The sequence below is a fragment of the Lonchura striata genome, chromosome 24 (genome assembly GCF_050655825.1).
Source record: "Lonchura striata isolate lonStrDom1 chromosome 24, ASM5065582v1, whole genome shotgun sequence".
Taxonomy (NCBI): domain Eukaryota; kingdom Metazoa; phylum Chordata; class Aves; order Passeriformes; family Estrildidae; genus Lonchura; species Lonchura striata.
Window position 1 is genome coordinate 7,980,876 of NC_140726.1, and position 15,037 is coordinate 7,995,912.

At 57.0% G+C, this 15,037-nt stretch overlaps 1 protein-coding gene across 2 annotated transcripts; it reads left to right on the forward strand.

Moving 5' to 3' along the window:
- The first annotated feature begins 8,541 nt into the window (after positions 1-8,541).
- On the forward strand, positions 8,542-13,905 carry THY1 (Thy-1 cell surface antigen). 2 transcript variants are annotated; one of them, XR_014949991.1, is made up of 5 exons: positions 8,542-8,673; positions 10,871-10,952; positions 11,057-11,392; positions 11,956-12,490; positions 12,836-13,905. XR_014949991.1 is itself a non-coding variant. In XM_021540498.3 (4 exons), the coding sequence occupies exons 2-4, from the start codon at positions 10,916-10,918 to the stop codon at positions 12,066-12,068; spliced, it is 486 nt and encodes a 161-aa protein (XP_021396173.1). In that variant the 5' UTR covers positions 8,542-8,673; positions 10,871-10,915; the 3' UTR covers positions 12,069-13,905. The 2 variants fall into 2 exon arrangements, 1 of the variants encoding a protein (XP_021396173.1); XM_021540498.3 differs by having other exon boundaries at positions 11,956-13,905.
- Positions 13,906-15,037: the final 1,132 nt, after the last annotated feature.

Genomic DNA, 15,037 nt, shown 5'->3' on the forward strand with positions numbered 1-15,037 from the left:
TGAGGGAGAAGCAGGAGCCTGGAGCATCCCTGGGGTGCCGTGAGGGAAATCGGGTGTCCCGATTGTCACTGAGGGAGAAGCAGGAGCCCGCAGTGTCCCTGAGGGAAATTGGGTATCTCGATTGTCACTGAGGCAGAGGCAGGAGCCCACAGTGTCCCTGAGGGAAATTGGGTATCTCGATTGTCACTGAGGCAGAGGCAGGAGCCCGCAGTGTCCCTGAGGGAAATTGGGTATCTCGATTGTCACTGAGGCAGAGGCAGGAGCCCGCAGTGTCCCTGAGGGAAATTGGGTATCTCGATTGTCACTGAGGCAGAGGCAGGAGCCCGCAGTGTCCCTGAGGGAAATCGGGCGTCCCGAGCGCCGCTGTGTCGCCGGGAGCGGCGTGAGCGGCCATGGCGGCGCGCTGAGGGCGGCGGGGCCGTGCCGCTCCCGCGCCGCGAGGGGGCGCCTCCCGCTGCGCCCCTCCCGCCCGCAGAGCCGGCAGCGCCGCGGCCCGTGAGGGCGGTGCCGGCGAAAGGCGCTCCGAGCGGCTCCGGAAAAGGGCTACAGCGGCCCTGGGCAAATTAGGGGCTCTTGCAGAGGGAGGGAGTGTTGGGCAGCAGCGTCTGAAGGCAGCAGGGTGTTTCGGTGGAGTTGTTGAGGGAAAAGCTGAGGGAGTTCAGGCGGGACAGAACAGCGTCTGAGGGGGAGAGCTGAGGGAATGCTTTGAGGTAGAATCTGAAGTGAACTATGAGGGACAGAATTTTGAGGTAAAATCTGAAGTGAACTATGAGGGACAGAATTTTGAGGTAAAATCTGAAGTGAGCTATGAGGGACAGAATTTTGAGGTAGAATCTGAAGTGAACTATGAGGGACAGAATGAAGTTCTCTCCCCTGGGTGTGTGCCTGTGCTGCAGGGCTGCCTGTCCTGCTGGTGACCTGTCTGCCTGGGATGCTTAAGGAAAAGCTGAGGGAGTTCAGTGGGACAGAACAGCTTCTGAGGGGGACAGCTGAGGGAATCTTTTGAAGTAAAATCTGAAGTGAGCTATGAGGGACAGAATTTTGAGGTAAAATCTGAAGTGAGCCATGAGGGACAGAATTTTGAGGTAAAATCTGAAGCGAGCTATGAGGGACAGAATTTTGAGGTAAAATCTGAAGCGAGCTATGAGGGACAGAATGAAGTTCTCTCCCCTTGGTGTGTGCCTGTGCTGCAGGGCTGCCTGTCCTGCTGGTGACCTGCCAGCATGCCTGGCCTGCGCTCCAGCCCCCTGTTTATTGTTTTTTACAGCAGTTTTACTGTGGAGAAAACCTCTTTATCTCAGCCTTCACAAAATCCTTCTTTTTTTTTTTTTTTTTTTTTTTTTTTTTTTCTCCCCAGGAGCAGCAGCTGTGACTTTTTTTCTCTTCCTCCATCTCCTTTTCCCTCAATAAAATGCTTTTTCAGTCTCTGGTTTACAATTTATCATACACCTTCATCTCTCATGCTTTTGCACTTGTCCTGCATTTCTTTAATGTTTTCCCCTGCAGCTGCAGATTGTGATGTCATGAGGTGTTTATCCATCCTTGGTGTTCCTAAATGCAGGTGTGTTACCATGCTTTGGTGTCCACGTAGGTGCCATTACCCTGCTAAAGCTGACGTCTTAGGGGCAGATTTATGTGAATTATCTGAAAAGATTATGAGAGTGAGTTGTAATCAGGTGCTGACTGGCAGGATCTCAAACCCCTTAGGCATAAATGTTACAGCAGATGCTGTGTAGCTTCTGCTTTGGAACATGCTCGAGCTCCCTCAGCCACAGGGAGACATTTCTTCCATTAAATACAGACAGGAGGTGTGTGCTCTTTGCAATGAGGACTGTAACATTTAAAGGAGATTTATTAAGCATGCGTTGCCTTTTCTTGTTTGTTCCTGGTATTCCCAGCTGTGAATTCCTCAGCAACAGGAGAGCAAACTCAGCAAAACCTGGTTTTACTCATGTTTGTTGTGCTTCTTGGCCAAACATAAAGAATTCTCCACGTGGCAGGGCCTCCACTTGCTGAGTTTTAGGTACTGTAGATAATAATAACTAATAAAAATATAACTAATTGATAATAATAGCAGATAATAAATAATTAATGATAATGGATAATAAGTAATAGCTCAGAGAGATGAGCACAGTTCTTTGTGTGCCTGGGTAAATTCTCACTGCTACAATCCTGATTCTTTTTTCCGCTTTCATTTCTGACTTTTTTCTAACATTAGGATTCTCCTTTCTAGAGCTCAGTACCCCTTTATGACAGTACTGTCTATATCCACAATATCTCCTACACTAATATTTCAAAGCAGAGGGTTGGCTTGGACTAAAAAAAAAAAAAAGGAAGGGATTTCTTAAGGGTGTGTTTTTCTGTGGCAAAACTGCTCCCCAGGGATGTGGAGTGACCCCCTTGCTGTCCCTGAAGGTAACAGTAGGAGGGATGGGGGACTGGGGCTCCCAGCTCTGCTCTGAGAGCCCAGACATTGTGTCTTCTCCAGCCGAAGCAGGACTGGACAGCAAATGGGTGTTGAGCTGCCCAGGAAGCACTTAAAAATCCCCCCCTGTGACATTCACATTCTCTGGACAGACAGAATCCTGTCTCTCAGGATTTCACAGAGAGAAGAAGAGGAAACAATCTTTGTCTCTGCTCCTTGGTTTTCCCCATGTGGAATGTGGTGTGCAGATTGTTCACCTGGGTTGGATTCTGGTGAAGGTTGGTTGGGTTCAGTGATCAGTGGGATCCAGCTGTGGCTCGGGCTCTCAGCAGAGTCATGAGTTTATAGATATTCTAAGTTCAGTCAGAGAGGAAAACAGAGGGTGTCTAACCAGGCAGGAACCTGAGAAACAGTTGGGAAGCAATGTAAATAATTCTTTATCTCTCTTGTTCTTCACATTGCTTATAGATAAATTCTGCCACTGAACGTCATTCACTGCACACCAATGGGTAAGATGTTTTCACTCTGGGACCAATCGAATTGGTCTGGACAATGCTCTCTATAAAAGAGCGATGTATTTGGAATAAATCAGAGTTTTACTCTCTCACCTTCTAGAGTAATTTCATTCCCGTCCTGCCTCAACAATGACACAAGTTTGTAAGTTAATTAGATAAGAATGAAGTATGTAGAATAGGATAGTATCTCTTAAATAGTATATTAATGTAATATAGTCTAGTTTTAATAAAGCTATCCTTCAGTCTTGATCTAGAACCAAACACCATAATTTCTTCCCATCAGGGGTCGCCTGATTTCCAATACCCCCCTGCTCCAAACAATTTGCCATTTTGAAGCGGGAGGAATCCCTGAGTGTCCGTGTACAGCAGAAGAGGTTGGTGTGGCTGGAGGGCTGCTGGTGTTTGGGTGGTGATGCCGAGAAGGGAAACAGCAGAGTGCCTGGAGGAGCCACAGCCCGGGGTGTGGGCAGGCAGGGCTGCCTCCTCCTCTAGGCACTCGGCTGGGGCAGGAGGGCTCCTCAGAGCAGGGGAAGCCCTTTCTCCCTCAGCCCTGCACATGTGCCATTGTCCCTGCTAACAATGGGGAGAGGAGGGAGCGCTGGAGCTATGACACAAACCCCAGGGCAGGAGCAGCTGGTGGCTGCTCAAGGGGAGCTCTGTGTGTGCAGCCACAGCCACTGCCCTGCCAGCACTGCCCGGGTCCCAGCCAAGGCTCCCGACAGCCTCAGGGTAGGACTGAGCCCTGTGCAGTGCTAGAAAGGGGCAAAACTGCCGTTATTTATGGGATCATGGAATATCCTGAGAAGGGAGGGGTCATTGAGTTCCCCCAGCACAGCTCCAACAGTCCCACCCTGTGCATCCCTGGGAGCAGTGTCCAAACACTCCTGGGAGCTCTGGCAATCTTTGGGCCCTGACCGTGCCCTGGGGAGCCTGGACAGTGCCCCACCACCCTCTTTTCCCAATATCCAACAGAAATCTCCCCTGGCACAGCTCCAGCCACTCCTGCACCTCCTGTCCCTGGTCATCAAAGAGCAGAGATTGGTGCTGCCCCTCAGGAGGAAGTTGTAGACTGGATTTAACCTGTCTCTCTCCAGAATCTGGGGCTTGCTAGCACTGGGAGACCCTGCAGGCAGATGCTTCCTGTGGTTCTTTGGTGCTATCCCTAGGAACCTGTGTGGTGAGAGTTAACCACCCTGTCCTAATGGTTCCCTCATAAATAAGGAATGCTAATAATCATTTTCTATTATTTAAGGCCCAGCAGATAGGAAGAGAATAATCAAGGAAGCTATTTCCACTTTCTGTAACTTGCATTAGTCATGTCTCCTGAGACAGAGGGGAAAGTGTGGCTAGGGATGGTTAGCAGAAATGGTGCTTGCTCTACACCTCTCTTTCCGTCCAGCACCTCCTGGAAACCCCCAGCAGCTTCTCCTTTCCAACATGAGTAAGTTTCCCTAAAACAAAGGGCCTTAAGGTTTATCTGGGAATCAGTTCCCTCTCAGGGTTCCAGTGCTGCACATCCTGTATCAGCCCCCACAGGTACTCGCCATTTTAAAAGGAGTGAGCGTGGCGGTGTCACAGGTGTTCAGCAGGTGGCACAAGGGAGTTTCACCATCTGAAGTGGCAGCTTTTCCCAATTCTAGCTCTGTCCATGTTCACTCCCCTCCAAAGAGCCCGTGGGATGTGGCACCTTGCAAAGAGCTTGGAATACAGGCCCTGTGGCCACTGACCACACTCTGCAAGTAAGAAATAGGTCTGCAAGCTGAGCCAGGAGTTACCTGCCAGACCTGCCCAGCTCAGCTGGCAGAGATGCCTCTCCTGCCTGCAGGGATGAGTCTCCCTTGCAGCTCAGCAGAGATCAGGTTTGCAGGGCACAGTGCAAAAAGCAGCTCTCCCAAAAAAACCCACTCCCTGCCAAGAATTAACAGGATGTGATGGGAAGCAGTGAGGAGGAGGCTGGAGCAGGCAGCCAAGCACCCTTCCCACTCAGTCTGGAGAGCAGATGGAGCAAACCAAGAGCTCTCTACCTCAGTCAACCTCCTCTTCCAAGCTGAGCTGGCTCCTCATGTCCTGGCTGGCTCCCACAAGGATTCCCAAGACTTGCAAAGAGATTTTAGTGGCCTGGGACTGGAGGCAGACAAAGATAGTCACCCCCTCCTCCAGATGGATGTCAAGCTGCAGGGACAATGGCTCTGCTCTGCTTTGGCAGGATGGCTCCACTGCTAGGTCCTGTCTGGTGGATCACAGCAGGCTGGGAAGGCAGAAGTGCAGGTGAAGCAGGATTTACTGCAGAGGATCCTACACTGCAGTGAATGCTCAGTGCTGGCAGCCTCCCAGAGAAACCCCCTCGACAGCATTCCCACCTTGGGGCACTCCTGTGGCTGGTTGTGAGCACAGAGCCGGGAGCTACGAGGCAGCTCCAGGACAGAGTATGCAGCAAGGGAGGGAAGGGAGGGATGTTGCTGCTGGCAAGTGTGTCAGTGCAGGGCTGGAGCTGATTGCTCACGGGCACTCCCTAGCCCTGATCACTGCTGGAGATCTTCACTCTCTGGGGCTTCTCTTTATGCAGGACGCAGGCACAAAGTAGGTACAGGTTACCAAGGCTGGGGCTCTGTGCTGGCCATCTTTGCCAGGCTGATGTGACCCCAGGCAGTACTGCAGCAGGAATCCTGCCTGCCCCTGTTTTCCATGGCTCTGGGCTGCCTGCAGGAAACAGGGGAGCACAGTCTCCTCCACCTCTGTTCTGTGCAGCACTGCCACAAAGCCCAGGGGTTTCATATCTGGGCCGTGCTACATTTAGCATCTGTGGGGCCTTGCTGGGCTCCCGAGGGCCATTCTGTCTCTCCAATCAAGGGCACAGCTCTTCTGCAGCCTCCCTTCCTTGGTCCCTCAAAGACAGGGTGGGAAGGGCCTGGGTTTGGCTTAGTGCAGCGAGGAGCAAACCCTTTGCAGCCCTCCTGTCTCTGGGCTGAGCCGTGAGGTAAGTGAGCATCAGTTGCTCCTTGGGCTGTGATCTCTGCAGCTCCACCACTGATTCCCAGATGCTCTCCCTTACTCCTCCATGTTGCAATGTCCCAGCTCTAATGGCCATGGGGAGGGTGTCAGGGGTCTCTCCACAGCATGGCCGCCCTCAAGTCCTGTTGTCCATGTCCTCACATCACTTCTCCCCAGCACTTGGCAGTGTGGGAGCAAATGGTTGCTGCATGGGCATTGTTTTGAGCAGGACCCACGGTATGGTGCTGTGCTTTGATCCATGAGCAGGAGGAAAAGGGAGAGACTCTCCAATTCCTGTGTTTGGGATAGGCTGAGGGCAGGGCAGAGATGTTCCCCTTGGGAAGGATGTGCATCCACCCTACTCCTAGAAGGGTGTCTCCTGCAGCAGGATGTCCTTGGGCAAGGCCAGGTTTTAATTGCTGCAGCATCACCAGACACCCGAGTCATGGTGCTGCTCAGAACCTCTGTTCCCAGGCTGCCTTCTGCAGCAACTGAGCTATTGGGAGCAGTGAATTTCCCCCCGGGGACCCCCACATGCCCTGGCTTTCTCCCTAGAGAGGATCCAGGGGCAGTTTGGCTGCTCTGAGCTCCCAGGGGAGCTGTCTGTGCCCTGCCTCTGCCTGCTGGTCCGTCTGTCCTGCCGCATCCACTCGCTCCTGCTGGTGTCTGCACTGCTGTGCTGCACTGTGCCTGTTTGGCCGCCTCCTTGTTCCTCTTGCTGTCTGTCTCCCTGACTGACACCTGCCACTGCAAACACTGCCTGCCCCCCTCTCCACTGCTCTGTCACTATTAGGTTTTCTCCTCCCCACCCCTTTCCTCTGGGAGGCCTCTGCAGTCGGTGTGACTTGGGTGCTTTTCTCTGGTTTAGGGATAGCAGCCAGCCTGCAATCTGCAGCAAAAGGACTATCCAGAGGGAAAACCTCTGCAAGGAGCCTCCTGCAAATACTTTGGCAGAGAAGTGACTGCCAGCACTGCCCAGAAACTGCACACTCATGCCTGCCTCCACACCAGAGACTGAAAAGAAGCCCAAATATCTTACAGTGGGCCTTGAGCCACTGCACGCCTCTAAAAGCCAGTCATTGGAGCTTGACTTCCCTGGTTCACTCTGCAATAGCTGTGGTTGAGAGTGGGGATGTGGAGGAGACAGCTTGTAGAGATGTGAAATGTGAAAAGTACCCGTGTGTGTGTGTGTGTGGTTACAGGGGCTGCCTCACATCACAGCTGTGTTTGGACATAGACCTTGTGCTTACAACGTTCCCCCCCCCCCCGACAACATTGCAGTGTGCCTCGTGTCTGTCTCTTTGCCTTGCATCCATCTGCTCCCAGCCTCGGTATCTTTCCCTGTTGTTTTGCCATGCCTCTCCTCCCATCCATAGCCAGCCCTGCCAGTCTGAGCCAGCAGTGTGGTGCATCATGCTGCCACAGTGTCTCTAATACCCCTCTGCCACGAGGGTCAGCCCTCTGCCCTCCTCATGGCAGCACACTGGACCCTGCTCAACATTCCTAGGACACCACAGGCCACCTGGCCAGCTTGAGGGACTGTCCCTGTTTGGGCCAGCACACCTGCAGCCCATGCAGTGAGCGAGCAGCCAGAGCCAAGCTTCTGTAGAATTAGCAAAACCACCTGCACAGCCAGCTTGCAAAACCTCAGCACTCGAGTGTCACCTGGGATCAGGTTCTGCTGGAGGAGAACATGACTTTTGTATCAACTTTCCCAGTATCAGCCCTTTTAGCAGAGCCCAGCCAGGGCTGTGGGAGGAGGTGAGGGCAGGGCAGGCCATCTTGTATGTCTCTATGCCTTCCTGGGATACCTCCAGACCCAAACTCCCAGGGAAAACAGCTCCCTGCTGCTGTCCTCTTCTGCTGTCGTGACCTTGCCAAAGAGCAGGGAAGAGGTCTTGTCCCAGGCTTCTTGTCACAGGCATTTTGCCTGTGCAGAAGCAGCTCTGCTCATCTCCTTCCCAAACATGCTGTGGGAGCCTGTGGGGAGCAAGCCCTTGCTGTGTCCCCATTGTCACCAGACCTGGAGCAAAAACTGAAAGTCTGTATCCAGTGACATCACAGACAGAGGCTGTAGATGTGACACTTGGGGCCATGGCTTAGCAGTGGATCTGGCAGTGCCGGGTTAGCAGTTGGACTCGATGGTGTTAAAGGTCATTCCCAAATTAAATGATTGTGTGGTTCTTTGATTCAGCTGAGTATCTTGCCATTCCCACAATGATTTCCCACACGGAGGAGACCTGTGGTGACCTGGTGCAGAGTGACCCCTCGGAGCACCTGAGCTGAACTCATGTGGATGATACCTGCCCCCTCCTCAGCAAAGCCCACACCAAGCTTCTTTTCCCCATCCCAACCATCCTCCTTTCCCAGCAAAACACCTCCCACGCTGCCGGGGAAGATGAGGGTTGGCAGCTCTTCCGCAAAATGATGTTCCCACGGCGATGGGGCTGTGTCACCCTTCCTGAGGAACATAAGGCTGGCGAACGGCACCTTCCGCATCAGTGCGCGCCCCTTGTCCGGGGCGGGGGCGTCCGAGTCCCGCAGAGGCAGGGCCCCCCCGCACCGCCCCCCGCCGCAGGGCCGGGGGCCGAACCTCAGTGACGCCTCCCGGCCCCCATTCGCTGGGTCCGCCCGCCCAGCCCTGCCCAGACTGCGGGAGCGCCGCGCCCACAGCCCGCCGGGCAGCCCCGGACAGCGCCGGCAGCCCCGCAGGCAGCGGGCAGCACCGGACAGCGCCCGCAGGTAGGCACCGACCGCCCCGCAGCGCCCCGCACGCCGCCGGGCCGGGAGCAGCCGCTGCGCTCGGGGCACAGCGCGGGGCTGCGGGCTTGGGGAGGGTCCGCCGGGCGCGGCGGTGGCGCCGGGAGCATCTCTCCCCTCTCTCAGGGGATGCTCGGCCGGACGGAGCGCGCTGGAGGAGGGCACGGGCTCGGCTTCTCTTCCCGCTGCCGGTGCCCCCCACCCTCGGCTCGGGACTGCGGCATTCCCGGTGGGCGCGCCCGCGCGCACGCCCGCACCGCAGCCGCGCTCCCGCTCCGCGCTGCTGCGGCGGGGCAGCTCGCCCACCCCCAGCCCTCCTGCCCCCCTCGAGGGTCGCCCCATCGCTCTGCCCTGCGCACCCCCTTTGCTGGCAGCCACCCCCCGGCACAGCCAGGCTTCCCGCGGCTCTGCGTTCCCTCAGCCCACCAGCCTGCCCCTGTCCCCATCCCCGCAGGTCGTTTGTCACCCCGAGCCTGTCGCGCTGGTGGGCACAGGGGGTAGGTACAGGAGCCATGGTGTGCCCCGAGCTGGTGGGGACTGCGCCGGGAGCTTTGCCCTCTAAGAGCTGGAGCCCCCCGAATGCCACCGTCCTCCTGAGCCCTGTCCCCACGCCAAACCCCTGGGATCATGCAGGGGTGAGAGTGACCTGGCTTGCTCTGCTCCCAGCACTGCTGGCAGGAGAAGAAGGCTCCAAGGGCTATCAACCCAGAGCCTAGAAAATCTGAGTGTTTGGGCACATAGATGGGAGGAAAACCCCTCTCTGTGAGCTTCTTTGCATGGATTTTCTGGAGGAAAGCCAGGCTATGACCTAGATAGTGCCCCAGGACATTCAAAAGGGAGCAGATTGGTGCTGGGAAATGACAAAGCAAGGGACGGGGGAACAATTTCTAGGAATCCAGAAGTTCAAGTGTTTACCCCATTGGCAACCTCTTGAGTTGCCAGTGAGATCAAGAGAAGGGAATTTTTCTTCCTGGCCAAGGTTTAGGGCTCTGGATAAAGAAATTTCTCAGAGCTTCAGGGTGAGTAAATGGGTTTGGTATTTCCTCTTAGAATATTATATGAAAAACCCAAAAATTGCTAAATAGAAAAATGCAGCTGGCAGTGGTACAGGCAATTCCTAGCTCTTCCCTGGATGCTTTGCCAGGCTCAGAAGGAACAAACTGAGGGTCTGTTGTCCCCTGTGCCAGGCTGGAGCCCCGAAGGGTTGGTTTATCAGCTCCCCCTCTTGGACCTGGCCTGACACAGCCAGCTTGGAGGGCTGACTGCAAGATGCTTGGTGTGTCCTTCAGGCTGGCTGCCTCGCTGCTCCCCCACCCTGTCCCTCCATTCCGCATGTCTGCGGCTGGATTCCCCACGCGGCTGTTTGGCCAGCCTGCAAACCTGTAATTGATTCCTTGTGGCTGCGTTGGGCCGGCTGCAATCAGCAGCCCTGGTGTTTGCATGGCACATCACGGGCCCCTTACCCACACACACAGCCTGGAGAGAGACGGGCACCGGGCAGGGACACAGACAGTGGATGCTGCCACCCAAACCCCTTCCAGCCCGTGGCCGGGCAGGCTGAGCTCAGCTCCTGGAGGCTTCGTGCCATCCTTTGGCGGTCTTGGCTCGCTGTCCAGCTGCTGTGTCCCTCTTCCTCGCTGCTCTTGGCCCCTTTCCCTCACTGCATTGCAATGACTCATCCTTGCTGAGCTCACCCGCTGGAGCTGTGGGAGGGCTGGCAGGGCAGGCGCCCACCAGCCCCCAAAGAGGGTCCCTCAGCTGGTAGCCCCTCGCCGTGAGCCACAGACCTCTGGTCAAGGTGTGCAGGCACTGGGGTGCAGCCTGGTTTCACCTGTCTGAACCTTGGCTGGCCATAGGGCAAAAGGGGGAGAAGGCTGGACAGGGGACAGGCAGGCCTTGCTGCGGGTCTGGCTATGCTCATTTAATGTCTGCTGGGGAGATCTGGACAGGGAAAACAAAGTGTGGATGGGGAAGTGCAAAGATGATGCTGGGCAGAAACGCAGTGCCTGGTTCCCCAGCTGGGTGCAGTGCCAGCCGGGCTCTGTGCAGTGAATCAGACGCTGGTGACGAGGAGCAGACGCCAGAGCATTGTCTGTGCAAGAAGGGCAGCCTGCACCACCGAGTGCCCACACCCATGGGGCAGTGGCCTGGCTAACTGCCTCTCTCTCCCCCTGCCCAGGTTCCCCTCTCAGAGACAGCCCCCACCGGGCACCTCAGCAGCGAGATGAACCCCACCGTGGGCATCGCTGTCATCCTGACAGGTACATCCCTCCCCGCTCCCTGCTCGGCCCAGAGCAGCCTGGAGGCTGCACGGGCACCCCCAGAGCTCGCTGATCCCTGTCCAACCCCTTCCTGCCTCTCCCAGTCCTCCAGGCCGCCCACTGCCAGATGATCAAGGACCTGAGTGCCTGCCTGCTGGGCCAGAACCTGCGCGTGGACTGTCGCTATGAGAACAAAACCGACAACCCCCTGACCTACGAGTTCAGCATCACCAAGGACAACAGGAAGCACGTCATCCACAGCACCATCAGCGTCTCCGAGAACATCTACCGGAGCCGAGCCAACGTCACCATGCACAAGAACCTGGTGTGCCTCCACCTGCAGAGCTTCACCACCAGCGATGAGGGCATCTACATGTGCGAGCTGAAGGCCACCAACGACTACACCGGCAACCAGATAAAGAACATCACTGTTATCAAAGGTGAGACAGGCAGTGGCACCTGGCCTCAGCCCTTCCCACCTGCTCCTTGGCTTGGCAGGGCCAGCAGAGAGCACCACAACTCCCTGTGGATCCTCAGGGAGGATCTATAAATGTGTCCCAATCATTCAGGTGCGCTTCGTCTCACAGATGGGTTCACTCTACTCCATCTCACACCGCTTTTCCTGCCTCTCTTGAGTCCCACCTCAGGCACATTGCCTTGATATCCTCCCATGGAGAGGACAGTGGGGATCCTCCACACCTACAGCCCACAGGATCTGTCCTCCAGAAAGGGGCCAAGAGACCCTTGTCTCACCTGGTGCCCACCCACTTGTCACCTCAGTCAGGCACAGGCAGGGTTATGCTTCTCAGGGCCCCAAAAAGTCTTTGCTACTACATTCCCTCCATTGGGAGGGAAACAGTCCAGGATGGGACGTGCTGCACTTCTGTGACACAGCAAAGGCACGGAGCTGTGTTCCTGTACCCTTAGAACTCCCAGCCTGAGCCCCATTCCCAAGGGATTTCATGGCCTCTCTTCTCTCCCTCCCCATTCCTTCTCCTCACAGACAAACTGGAGAAATGCGCCGGCTTCAGCCTCTTGATCCAGAACACCTCGTGGCTCCTGCTGCTGCTCCTTTCCCTGCCTCTCCTGCAAGCCGTGGACTTCGTGTCCCTGTGAAAGGCGAAACGCACACACACACACACACACACACACACACACACACACACACTCACAGCGCTCGCACACACACGCACGCACACACCGAGCACCCCAGCCACCCCGCCTTCCTCGCAGCCCCTGGAAAGAGAAGCTGAAGCGTCTGGAAGCCGTGAAACCTCTCTGTGTTATCTCTATTTAGCCGTATATTTACGCTAACCACCGTCCCGTGCCGAGGCCCACCATCCCACGCACACGCGCCCCGCTCCGAAGCATGGTGGCTCTGCTAGGCAGCGTTGCTTCTCCCATCGCTCCTCCCCGCTCCGTAGGCTGGCTGGTTTGCTTGTGCTGGGAGCACTGGAGGCCTCAGCCTCGCTTGTCCCATCCCTTTAACTCTTGGGGTTTGCCTATTCTCAACTGGGGAAAGACAGCTGGATTGGCAGGTAAGAGAGGGGGGTGATGCGAGAGCGTGCGGAGGGTGCCCGTGGTGGGTGCTGTGCCTGTGGCCCCTGGAGGTGACAGGGCTCTTGGTGTCCCCACCCGCCCTGCCTGCCTCACCCTGCTCCTCTCACCCTGAGCTGCCACGGCTGGGAGAGGGCACAGAATGACTCAGTGAATGGGGAGCCATGGGACGCTGCTGGGCCTGGCAGGCTGGGAGGAGAGAGGGGAGCAGGTCTAGGAGACACCATGAACCCCCCCTGCCTCCTTAGGGCTCCTCTGGGACCCTGGGAACGGGCTCAGTGCAAATGTGCTTCGGCAACAAGTTTTTCCTAATCTATTTCTTACAGCTGAGCTGGAAGTGAGGCCTCCTCCAGACACCATCTGGTACCTTTGGGCTGCCCAAGCCAGAGACACCACTCGCTCTCCCCGGGGACCAGCCCTTAGCTGTGACGAGAGAATTGCTGCCAGCACCAGTGGAGGCAAGCAGAGCCTCTCTGAGCTAGCCACAGCCCCACTGCCCTCCCCAAGCCCTCAGAGCTGTGCCCGGGCTGGCTGGTGAGGAGGGGGTTCCCCTCTGGGAGCGTGACCCCAAGGTCTCTGCAGGGACTCCTCTGTAGGGGCACTTTGTCTTCCCGAAGGGAACATCTGGAGCTATCCCCAGCCCTTCCTCATGGAGAGGCAGAGCAGTCTTCCTCAAATCCCACCGTGCTCCTGGGAGGAGCCCGTGTGCCCCCTCCCCTCTCCCTCCTCCCTTTCAGCATTTCCCCGTCTCCCTTTAAGAGCAGCAAAGGACCGAAGGGCAGCCCACAACCTCAGCAAGGCCAGGATGGTGCCAGGGGTTGGCGAGAGCAGGGACAGGGATGGCCAGCACAGCTCAGATCTGCCAGCCCAGGGCTGCCCACGGGACCCCGAGGAGCCTCACCCAGGGGAGGGCACAGGGAAAGGAAGAGGCAGGAGCATCCAGCTGTGCCACCCGTGCAGCCCGGGCTGTGCCACCACGGCTGAGAGCAATACACAGCAGCTGCTCCCCACTCCTTGCTCCTCTCCAGAGCTGCTTCCTACCCCCGTGCCCGTCCCCTGCCCATCCCTGCCTGCTTGCTTGCTGTCTAGTGCTGCTGAGGCCGTGCCCAGCTGAGGCCTGGCTGTGCCCAGCTCCCTGGGCGTGCTGGTGAGCGCCGGGGCAGGCGCAAAGCCCAACGGCAGAGCGCGGACGCGGCTCGAGTCTCATTTTTTTGTGAACATTTGTAGTTATTTCCACAGCTTGTCGTCAAAGAAATTATGTTAAGGGAAAAGGGGAAAAAAAAAAAAAGGAAAAAAAGAACCCTATGAAAAGCAACAAGAAAAAAAAGACCACCTTACCATCCAAGGAGTGTTTCTCTGTCTGCACAATAAAACCCTACCTAGGTTCTGTGTTGGAGCCACGGGCGCCCGTGTGTGTGGCACTGGGGATGAGGGCTGTGTGGGGCTGGGCACCAGGACCCTGCTGAGGGGCACAGCCCCCCAGGCAACCCCCATGTGCCTCCAGCACCCCAATGTCTGTGGGAGAGGAGCAGGCAGAGGGGCAAGATGTGGCTTCCCTGGGCAGGGCAACCCCCTCCTGCCCATCTGGAGTGAGGCCCCCTGCTCCCAGACCCTTTGTCCCCATCCCCGTCCCTAAACCCCCAGCTCCATCCCAGACACCATGGTGGCAGGGAGGCACAGCAGGGGACCAGGTCTGGCCCTGGCCCCTCCATCCTCTGGGGAGGGAATTGCCAGGGATGGAAGTGGCCATGGGAGCGGGGCGGGGTGTGCACATGTCCCAAAGCTCCTGTGCCCATCACACGTGGGTCCTGCTGGGGCTCCTGTGCCCATCACACCAGGGTCCTGCTGGGGCTCCTGTGCCCATCACACCAGGGTCCTGCTGGAGCTCCTGTGCCCACACACTGCCTGGGGGCTGCCAAGGCCTCTCATGTCCTTTGCAGCAGCCATACACTGCCCTGCCCAGCGTCAAGATGCCACCCTGGCACCAGGAGCCACCAGCAGGACTCAGCCACCACCCCGTGACACCATTGGTGACCCTGCGCCACCTCCCAGAGTGACGCCCCGACGCGCCCCTCCCTGTTTAAGGGCTGGAGCCAGAGGGAGGGAGGGAGGAAGATGCCACCCTAATTACATCCCTCCCCATTATCCTCGGCAGGTGCTCGCTGAGTCACGGCCACGCAGGTGCCGTAGCCTGGGCGGGTCAGGCGTCCCCATGGATCCACGAGGGGCGGCCACGCCACGCCAGCTGCCCCACGCCCACCTTTGCTGAAGGTTTAGTGGGCTCTTCTCCCTACAGCTCATCCCAAGGGGGGGCAAAACCCAGTCCAGCTCCTCCCCTCACCCTGATGCTCTACTCCAAACCTTGCTGGCAGCCACCACCGCCCCTTTTTGTGCCTCCCTGCCCCACACGCACCAAGCGGTGTTCCCACCACCGCTCCCTCCCTTAACCCTCCCTCTATCCTTCGCCTCCTGGACCTCGACCTGCCTCCCCAAATCTCTCCGTGCCTCACGCTTACCCTCAGTCCTGC